General features: G+C 41.3%; 1 protein-coding gene across 1 annotated transcript; it reads left to right on the forward strand.

The window, feature by feature from the left end:
* The first annotated feature begins 3,873 nt into the window (after window positions 1-3,873).
* Window positions 3,874-10,455, forward strand: LOC119722592. Its single transcript, XM_038192774.1, has 4 exons — window positions 3,874-3,985; window positions 4,750-4,843; window positions 8,948-9,031; window positions 9,816-10,455. Exons 1-4 carry the CDS (start codon window positions 3,890-3,892, stop codon window positions 9,950-9,952), a joined length of 411 nt encoding a protein of 136 aa, XP_038048702.1. The 5' UTR covers window positions 3,874-3,889; the 3' UTR covers window positions 9,953-10,455.
* Window positions 10,456-11,594: the final 1,139 nt, after the last annotated feature.

Raw genomic sequence — 11,594 nt, forward strand, 5'->3', positions numbered from 1 at the left:
ATGTACATGCGTGAGCTTAACGTTAAACAATTATGCACAAGGGCGTTTTGAGACGCTTGTTGGCGGCTTATACATTTAGATATTTCACGTATTAGCCATAGGCACATTTGACTTCATATTGTTCACACCACACTCGCTTATCCCTTTGAACCTAGGCGTCATTTTGTTACTTACTTGTCAAGCTGGGATTATGATCATTCACCAGCTCAATAATTATTTAATCAATTTGATGGCCAATTTAAAATGGCAAAGACACAGCTTTAAACAAAAATGGTTATTGAAATGTGGTCATTCTTAGAGTAAATGACAATGAAACAGCACGCTTGAACAATTACTGTAAGTAACATCGCCACTGTTGGTCACATCTTGATCACGGCAGTATAGCTTAGGTTAATTTCATCTCAAAGCCTGTTACCGATCCAACAATTCACAGTATCAAAACCATGGACAGATTCCCTGTTGCCCTATCAGGTCTGATGTTTACCATATTGAGCATCGGTGTCACTTACCTGCTAAGACCTTGTGACTATAGAGGGGCAGAATAAAATAGTGTTGACACAAATCCATAGCGTCGTTGCATTTCATATTGATGAGACTGAATCCCTGATTTGAGGATAGAAACAAATGTATATGAGATGTAACTTTCTTCAAGTTATAGACCTATTTCAAGTTAAACGAGGTACCACTCTAGAATAGTTACCAGATTTGCACCAGATTGGTTACTGTTTTTAGCTTCCCAGTTACTCTCCACTCGACTGATAAGCATCAGACATGAAAACAGGATTCGGAGCATTTTGGCGACTGATCAGTAGATAACAAGTCTGGCCATATGAAAACTGAGCACCTAACACCGATGTGTACCGTATAAATGCTGGGCCAGCTTGAATTTTTTATAAAGAATTACTGGCATTAATTATTTGTGATTTAAGGGCTATATCAGCGTAGCTTGTCCGTGAATACCCTGTGTTAATCTGGAAGTTACTTGTACATTCTAATACAATAATTGAAGGGAAATTGCATAATTCACTGCGATAATTATACAGAGTTATGAATTTGTTTCCTAGTCCATTGTACTTTATTGGGTTTTTTTAAAGCAAATTACCATAATCTTATTCAAAAGATTTAGTATTGCAATGATTTAGTGATTCATATCGTGGATAGCTAAACATACATGCCAATAAGAGTCTTTCGGTAAAGAAAACCCAAGGTCAGGAACATATATAAGTTACAGAATTTTAACACTGTTTTAAACTTCTGTCCATGCACGGATCACAAAAAAAGGTAAGTGTTCTTTCAGCAAAACGAAAACAATTCACACACATCCCTATGTGATTTTTTTCGTTTTGCTGATGAAAGAACATTTACCTTTTTGTGATCCTTGGAAATAACCTTAAAACGGTTTTTGTGTTCAACATTCTGTATATAACATGAAAGGTACACATACGTGTTTTGAATGATTCTTGTACTAAACGAAAGCTTATTGATTGGGCTTTGATATCCTACATTTAGAAAGTGCTACATGCAGAACTTAATTAATATTGGTCCTGCCATTTGTGTTTCATTTTTTATACTCACACTGTACTTGCACTGCGACAAAACAGTACGCGTGTAGGCACATTATTGTTTATGTCCCATTGGGAAATAGACCGCTCCCTCAGTCAAGCCACGCCCATGATGTTTTGCAGGCCCGGATTATCCAATAGACACAGAGTAGGCACTGTGTCTAGGGCCTACGAAAATATCCGGGGCCTACGAAAAATTCGGGAGCCTACGAAAATACCGCAATGTGCCATAAAATTAATTATAGGCCTATATATACCCGCACCCACGCTTACACAGGCATAGAAGTGGGGTACTTCCTTTGTTCTCGTGTACTAAAATTTTGAAATGTCGCACACTAATTTCAAAATGCTCTTATTTTAACCAGAATTAATTTCCTGGGCTGAAATTCGGACTTAATATCCCTTTTCTAAAACTCTTCCATTAGCGACCAATCAACCCACCTTGGAAATTCCTAGTTTTTGAGTAAAATCCATATATCTATTTCGTGAAAAACTTGTGGGTACCAAAATGGTACCCCGCAAGTCGGTGGGCATTCCTTGTGGGGTACCTTCCATTGTTCCGGTACCCCATATAAGGCAGTGTTTATACGTTCACACACACCCACACCCACAGTTTTAAAAAACGATTTCACCAACTGGCGCGGCGCCGTAAAATGTACATCACGTAAGCATACATGACCTACGTATACAATGTACGTGTAAAGTCTGTGCTTCTGAAGCACGGTGCCAACCATGGGCGTCGATTGGTGGGGGACGGAGGGGCATGTCGTCGTCTTCAAGCTATTTTCGTCCCCGAATAAAACATTGTAAACTTCATATTTTGATTCTATAGCTCAGCTGGTTTTAAGTACTCCAAACTCGAAAATGATGATGTTCTTTTGCTAAACAAAAGTTGGTTAAAGTGGTCATAATTGTCTCAGATGTCACCACAGAGTGTCTAGAATCCAAGGGTTTTTCAGGGCTCTTCAGCGGGCCCCCAACCCCACGCCGTTTAGGCTTCGCACTCGCATTAGTTCTGATCAAGAGACAGTGCCACCTCCACTTTTGAGAAGCAATTGACGCCCTTGGTGCCAACAGGCTTTTAGAGCTAGGACCCGGGTCCTGGCCTGATTTGTACAGTGCGTTGTACCTTGAATTTGGTGCCGGTGGCTAGAGCGGAGTAGCGGCCTACGGAACACTGGTGCCTAGAGCCTACGAAACACCTAATCCGGGCCTGATGTTTTGACCAATCACGGTTCTGATTGCAGCACTCACTAATATAATAATAATATCCTACAGAAGTTTGCCCTACATGCACGCTTGTAAATGGTGTGCTAGTTCACTGACTTTGTCAGTAGGTTTATAAATCATTTTATTAATAATTATTACTCGGTCATATTTTTACACCAGTGTGGAAATTGAAGACCGGGACATTTCAGACCGGGTAATTTCAAACACTGTAATATAATTTCGGGTAAGTAAATATTCTGAATCCTATAGAGAAAAAAAAACTGAAGTCACAATTTGTGCAGTACAGCTAGCTTATTCCACTGGAAACATGATGGACAATATGCATCTCACACGGAGATCGCTTTAGGGGCTATAGTGAAATGTAATCGGCAACTTTTTTTCTGACATTAGGAAGGGCTGATGCCGCTTCACAGAATCTTGTGTAAGAAGTACGCATGGCATTATGGGTATCTCATCAGCAGCGCTGCATGCTACGTCACAGGTCACGCAAAATCTATCCCATGAGAGCTCGAAGAAATCAGCCCTTCCCAGCGTCCTGTTTGCAGGAGGGGGGGGGGGTACGAGCGAAGGCGCCCTACATCTGACAGCGCTTAATTGTATGACAAACTTTAATATGTAGGATATTCTGGTGTAGTATGTTTCTCGGTTCGAGTATATGCCCACCGCTGCACCTCTTGCACTTTGGGTGGCATGGGTGGCTTGTGCGATGTGGTCGGCAGCCATAGGCGCCTTTACGTGCCAGCGGCCCGACCACGTTGTAGCATACCAGCATAATTCAGCATACCAGCTGCGAGTAAGGATGATTAGCCTCCCAAATTATTATTATATTAACATAAAACAGTTCATTGGAACTGAAGAACAAAGTACCTGGCATTTAAAGATGTATTACCTTGAATGGCATTTAATTACTCGAAAGCTATTGCTTATTCGACAAATATAATAAAAGACGTTTACATTTGCATATTAATGCAAAAACAAAACCGACTCATAAATTATTGAGTTATTAATAAACAGCATTTATACGATACACATCGGTGCATGGTCCTCAGGTTTCACATACAATTTGGCCAGAGCTGTTAAACCGATCAGTCGCCAAAATGCTCCAAATCCTGCTTGCATGTCTGATGCTTGTCGTCAGTAGAGTGGAGAGTAACTGGAATGCCGAAGAAAGCGATTCATCAAAAGCAAAAATGGTAACTACAGGGTGAGTCAAAAAAAGCGGAAACCAAACCCCCAAAACTATATTTCATATTTAAAAGAAAATATGTAGCACCGAAAATAATACTGACTGGAAAGCCAATTTCATAAGCTACTTTTAGATGAAAAATGACTGAAATTGCTCCATACGTTCAAAGAATATCACCATTTAAACACAATGACCCTTAAACCTCTTTCGTCAAAAAAAGCGATTTCAAGAATCGTCGTCCAAATTGTCTTCAAACATCACCAGCGATAAAACCTCAGTTGAAAAGTAAAAAAATATTACACAGAGTCTTTTTAAAGGTCCGTCTTTTAATAAAGTGGATTTTAAAATAATATGTTTTGCCTAACAAGGGTCATTAATAAAGATATTGTGTACTACAGTTGTTGACAGTTGTTGAAACAAGTTTTCTTTGTTGTTCCAAATAGTCAGAATACACAATAAATTGCTCCTTTTTTTGGGACGAAACAGGTTTTATGTTTATTGCGTTTAAATGGTGATATTATTTGAACGGATTAAATAATTTCAGTATTTTTTCATCTACAAGTAGCTTATGAAATTGGCTTTCCAGTCATTACTATTTTTGGTGCTTCATTTTTTTTTTTTTTTTAATATGAAACATATTTTGGGGGTTTGGGTTCCTCTGTTTTTGACTCACCCTGTACATGTATTCTCCTGCCGCATATTGTCTAACGTATAAAGTCCCAACAAAAGAAAGTTACATTCCCTTTCTTTGATTTTCCCACCGCCAATCAGGGATTCAGTCGCATCAATATGACATGCAACGACGCTGAGGATGTGTGTCAACACTGTGTCATAATTCCCCTCTTTGGACAGGAATTCTTAACAGGTACGTAACTCATAGAGACGTTAATTAAGCCTCGGGCAACTTAAATCTGTCCGTGTAACGGGTGAGTACAACCAAATGAAACCAAAATGGCAGAAACAATTTTTGAATGAAGTTCAAGTTGCCTGTAGCACATTCAAAATCTAGGATATGAAAACCCAATCAATAAGCTTTCATTTAAAATAAGAATCATTGAAATCACTCGTGTAATTTTTCGAGTTTTTTTTTCAAGAGTTTTGAATACAAACACCGTTTAAAAGTTCTGTCCATGGATCACAAAAAAAGGTAACACCGGTGTTTTTTCAGCAAACGAACGCAATTTTTATAGGGATGCATGTGAATTGTTTTGGTTTTGCTGGAAGAATGCTTAACTTTTTTTGTGATCCGTGGACAGAACGTTAAAACGGTGTTTGTGTTCCGAATTCTGTAACGTGAAAAGTACATGAGATTTTAGTTATTCTTGTACTAACAGAAAGTTTATTGATTGGGCTTTCATATCCTAGATTTTAAAAGTGCTACAAGCAAAACTGCATTAAAAAATTGGTCCTGCCATTTGGGTTTCGTTTTTTTTCTAGTCACCCTGTAGAGTGATTTTAAAAAAAATCCACTAAAGGTAACAGGCCAGAACAAAGTATGCGCAAAGGTACTAAGCATGAACATGCAGTTGTGCGATAATGAAATAAACAATATTTTAGCTGGATTGAATTTTGTATTTTCGAGCAATTTTAAACATTAATTTCGAACGATTACAGTACAAGCTCTCAATATAACAAATTGATCATTCTTGCAATATTGTCCTCCGAAAGAAAGGAAATAAAATAAAACAAAAAGTTATGTGGCGATGGCCAAGTCTTCAGGAGTCGGACTTCCATATAGAACTCTTCCGGGACTCGGTACACCACACCTCCTTCCCTGTCCATCCATGTACCTCGAAAGTCAGGCACCATAAAGGGGGAAAACGAGGTGGCACCCTAAGCCTTGCTGCCGAGTCAGCAAAAGAACCCCGTACCTATACGCAGATGCCAACCTGGACTTCGCAGACAGTCCCAACTTGTGAGTCAGCTTACCGACCGACCGAGCTAACTGCAGTTGGTAAATGACGACGGGAAATTAACACTCTTAAATGACAGAACCGCGGGCATCGAAAACCAAAAAAATGACACCAAGCAGGTTCGAACCCCTAACCCTGGGTCCGTTGTCTGACAGCTTAACAACTAGGCTGTTTCAGTAAGTACTTTTCTCTTTGCGTATAAAAACATAATCGTTATTTCCGCAGTGGGAGGGTTACTTTGTGTTTCATAGCTGCACGAAAGATGCATCGGCATCGTGCTATATACATGAATGCTGTTACGTAACTCTTTTCTGCAATCATTCTTATGTACCGAGCAGTTGACTATTCAGTCACTACGAGCAATTAACCTTACCAAGCTCGTTCTTATTCTGTCTCATCAATTATTATTTCGCGTCGCGTGTCTTTTGGCTGGCACTGACATGTCACTATGATTGAGAGAAATTCTAGCAAGTTTCCCCAACCTAATTATATTTATATCAAACTACTAACCCGTTTACAAATTTTTACAAGGGATTTTTGGTAGTCTGATTCTATTTCAGTCCCTTAGCTAGCTTGGGAAACTTCATCTTTTCTTGTACTTACGCTTAGTCTAGGGAATGATGCCATTATAATACAATGTCACATTAACGTCAGTCGGTGGCATGATTAATCGTGACCACGCGGGGGCAATGACGGCCAGTGGCGTATATCTGTGCTTGCGAGTGGTGGGGGATGGGGGATGACCAAAATCATAACATTCTGGCTATTCACAACGCAATGCGCCACCAAATGTTTGCCATGGAGAGTCAGTTTTTGGAATTACGGTCGACAAACAAAGCCGATTTGAATGAGTGTCATATAAGGCCAAAAAAGTATCCGGTTTCTGGTATAGAGCTTGCCCAAAAAGTGGTGCGGCGACGCGGCTTTTTTACCTGATTTTTTTTGCTTCAAATGTCGGTTGATGACTGCAAAATGGTGTCCGACTAAACTTAGTGCAAATGGGAGTCCAGAGAGGCCACATTAAGCTTATTCTCTATCGTAACCCCATCTAAAAACACGTTAAAATTGTGCAGCAGCAGGATTCCAGTCAAACCAGTGAGTTTGGCGGTTTTGAGACATCATCTTTCATTGAAAAAAAACGTTTTCATTTTGCCGACGCGCATGGCTACGGCGACGCGCGTGCATACCAGAAACTGGAGACCTTTTTTGGCCTTAAGTTACTTAAGCTAAGTGGTTATAAATTCGGGTATAGCGTTCTGGCCGCCTTACTAAAAACACCATATTGGTACATAGGGAAAAAAAGGCAAATTTATACTTGAATCATACGCTTACGAAACTACTGACCGAAAAACTAATAATTTCAAATGTCCCGCGCTGCAAATTGTCGACCATCTCCCACACCCACAATGCACTAGGAAAAACTAACTTTCCGTGGCAAACTCTTGGTGGCACATGAAACGCCCGAATTGCCCGGCCGTGGGCTTTCGAAAGGGGGGGGGGGCTGGACACCACATAATACTGGGCACTCGTTATCAATTATGTATACTCGCGCTTACATTTTTGAAAGCTTTTTGTACTTTGTTTCTCCACTTTCCAGTACTATTGTATACATTTTATTACTTGGACGTTCGGAAAATACCTCAAAATCCTCATTGTTTCCTCATCAGGAAAAAGTGGGGAATGATTCAATAGCCCATCCCCGCGGTCAAAAAGTGTGGGGGTATCACCTCACCCACACCCCGGGAATTACGCCCCTGATGATGGCGCACTGAGCCAATTCAACGAGCCTGCCACTCGCATGGTCTTTTTTTCGTGTCCGGGTTGCCATACGCCTTGACTCAAGTCTATGGTCATAAAAAGGCATTTGAGATGAAACTAAGCAAATGCATGAACCTTTGGCGACTGAACGATCTAAATTGGGATCGCATTGTGTGCTTAACAAGCGAGTATAATTTTTACTAACACCTGTGTTTTCGAGGGATGGTTTTCCATCTCGAGAAGATTCACAATCTTGTTAATGCGCGAACCGGAAAATGTCCCTGTCTCAAAAACTACATAATAAAAATATGTGGCTATAGATATTGGGAGTGGGGGTACAAAGACGGATCCAGAGCGCACTTTTGTTGGGGGGGGGGGCTGTATAATTCAAACAAGCCAGGCCAAACTGGTATTGGTCCTAGCTCTAAAAGCCTGTTGGCTCCAATTCTCGAGGGCGTCATATGTTTTTCAAAGTGGGGTGGTACATAAAACATGTGTATCTTGATCGGTACTACACTGCAAAAACTATGGTGTTAAATTTACACCATTAGTATCTATATAGGACCATCTGGTGTTAAATTTTACTGGTGTTGTCACATATAAATACCGAATGGTGTTAAATTAACACTACAGTTTTTTGAGTAATTGTTCGAGTGAGAAGCCTAAACGGCGCGGGGTTCGGGGCCCGCTTAAGGGCCCTGAAAAAAATGGATTCTAGGCGCCCTGTGGTGCGATCCGAGGCAATTTCTGACGACTGCATTTTGGCACAAGATCATCATTTAAACATCTTTTTCGAGTTTGGAGTCATTAAATCAGCTGTTCCGAGCTATAGAATCAAATGTAGGTTACATATTTTTATTCAGGGACGCAAATCGTTGGGAACGATATCAGTCACCCCGTTCCCCACCGATTGACGCCCATGGTTGGCACCGTGCTTCTGAACGACAGCCTTTACACGTACATTTTATACGCATACATGCTGTACAGCGTCAGTTGGTGAAATCGAAAATTCCGAGAGAGACCCTTAAACTTTCTTAAAACTTTTATCTGCGCGTGTGGGTGTGTGTGGGAAGGCCTATATGTTTTATGGCACACTGCGGTATTTTCGTAGGCCCTCCCCAAATTTTTCGTAGGCCCCCAAATTTTTCGTAGGCCCTATGCTATGCACAGTGCCTACTGTGCCTGTTAAGTAATCCGGCCTGGTAACCCGGATATATTGCCACCAACGTTTATAGAAGCCGTATTGCAAGTTTTCTGTAAAATAAAGCCCATGTAAATATTGCGGTTGTTCTTTGCAGTTGTCGAATACACGAAGGACCCTTACCAACTCGAGGTCAGTGTCCAAGAAGGAAGACAATCCAGAGACTGGACCTTTTCTCAAGGTAAGTGCGCATTGGTTCCTTTACACTGGGTTTATTGGGGAATCGATGTGTTAGCAAGTTCGCGGCTACTGGAAGGACCCATTGCTTTGCAAACACAACAGCTCGTTTTTATTTCAACTGGGCGGTATCCTTATATTACATTTTTTGGATTGCTTTTGGTCTGGTTCCTCCCCCCTCAACCTTAATGCCTAGGGCGGCCCTGCCAGTAGCACTTAGACTTCCGACGACACCGCTCTTTGGATTGGGTCGTATAGTCCGACGCCTCATATAGGTCCGACGCCTCATAAGTCCGAAATTTCGGACTTATGAGGCATAAATTCCGCTCATAGGTCCGACGCCTCATAAGTCCGAAATTTCGGACTTGTGAGGCATAAATTCCGCTCATAGGTCCGACGCCTCATAAGTCCGACAATGGACAAACGCTGTTTCGGACTTATGAGGCGTCGGAGCTATGAGGCGTCAGACCTATGAGGCGGAATAAATAAATTGTTTGCCTCATAAGTCCGACGATTCATGAGTCCGAAATTTCGGACTTATGAGGCGTCGGACTTATGAGGCGTTGGACTTAGTAGGTATGAGCGGACCCCTTTGCATCCAGGGGACACACAAACCCTTCCAGAATGACAAAGTTGCAATCCTCAGAAGAATTGGAATATGGACTACTTAGAAAATGAAACCGGAATCGCTCTAGGAAAAATCGAGCCTATGCATTATGGGCATACTATTGACATTAATTCGCTGGCTAATTGTTAACCAACTTCTTTCTTTTCTCTGTAATCTCCAGACGACCTAGCTGGAAAGTATCGGTGGTGCGAATCCGCCTACTCCGAAGCCAGTTGGGACTACGACCACTCATGGAGATACACCATTTGCTACGAAAACATCTTTGATGATATCTCCGTACCCGAAAGATTGCGCTAAGCCTCTTGCCGTCGTAACGCATGAAAGTCACTATTACGACGACGAAGTACGCGGTCAGCAGATGCTGTTTTGCCTGCCCTAGTTTGCATGGTTGTAATCAATGATTAAGTCATCACAAGTCATAGCAAGCAATTGTGCGGTAGACAAACATACTGGAGTCGAATTTATTAATTCAACTTGAAATTATTGCCGACTTCCGTGGGACTCTTTTTTGTTTTTGGGTTTCCCGGCCCACACAAATTCTACCATTGCCGATTGTCTGTTCACCTAACCCGAAGGCCACAACATAGGCGACACATATTATATATAAGCCTTGGCAAGGGCGGATCCAGGGGGCCCAAACAAAACAATTTTTTTAAAGTGGCGTCGCATCAAAGGCAGGCACTGCGTACACCACCATCTATTCCTCCTAAAGATTTAGTTAAAGTGGTTAGAAATAGCCTCAGATTGCACCACAGAGCATCTAGAATCCAATTTTTTCTGGGCCCTTAATAAGCGGGCCCCGAAACCAAGCCGCCTTTTTTCGAGACACTTTTGGAAGACCAAAATTTGTTTGGCGCCCCCCCCAAAAAAAATTGTGTTCTGGATCCGCCCTTGAGCGTTGGTTGCTAAGATCAGCAAAAATCAGCCCCGTTCCCTATAAGGCCAAAAAAGTCTCCGGTTTCTTGTATGGAGCTTGCCCAAAAAGTGGTGCGGCGATGCGGCTTTTTTTTTTTACCTATTTTTTTCTGCTTCTAATGTCGTTGATGCTGCAAAATGGTGCCCGACTAAACTTAGTGCAAATATATGGGAGTCCAGTCAGTCCACAGAGGCCACATAAAGCTTATTCTCTATCATAACCCCATCTAAAAAAAACACGTTAAAATTGTGCTGCAGCAGGATTCCAGTCAAACCAGTGAGTTTGGCGGTTTTGAGACATCATCTTTTATTGAAAAAAAAACACTTTTTTTCATTTTGCCGACGCGCATGGCTACGGCGACGCGCGCGCATACCAGAAACCGGAGACTTTTTTTTTTTGGCCTATCGAAGACGTTAACCTGGACTTTGCAGATAGTCGATTCAAACTGGCCAAACTTATGTTCAACCCTTAAGTTCGATGAAGCATAGTGTTTGTTTCAAAGATAATTTAACCATATTCCAAAAACTCACTGCAATATACCTTTATTAATTTGTTTTCGACTGGTAGGCTTTTTTGTGGGACAACCAGTATGTAGAGCTTACCGATCACGCTAAATTACTGTGGGTCAGATATTATCAAAACTTCCGTTTACTAATAACCAACAGGCTGTCTGCGACTTGTGATTTGACTTGTGATCTGCTTGTGACTGGATTTCGACTCTGCTCGTTTGACATATTCGGCCCCATCAGGGTCATATTTGGCGAATTATAAAGGGGCCATACTTTTATTACTATTGCTTAAGTGGGATAGTTTGGGGAATTAAAGTGCAAATTATAGGCTACGCTATGAACAATAATGTGCTACCAATTTTCGTGCTACATAAGTATGGGAGATTTAACAAGCGTTTGGTGTTTTTTGGTCTTTTGTTTTCATGTAGTTATTTCGATACTCATTTCCACTTAATGGATAATAGATAATCCGCATATTGGATGGATTCAGAGATGTTCGTTACAGCATATACCC

This window comes from Patiria miniata, unplaced genomic scaffold, assembly GCF_015706575.1.
Source record: "Patiria miniata isolate m_02_andy unplaced genomic scaffold, ASM1570657v1 HiC_scaffold_16, whole genome shotgun sequence".
Lineage (NCBI taxonomy): Eukaryota > Metazoa > Echinodermata > Asteroidea > Valvatida > Asterinidae > Patiria > Patiria miniata.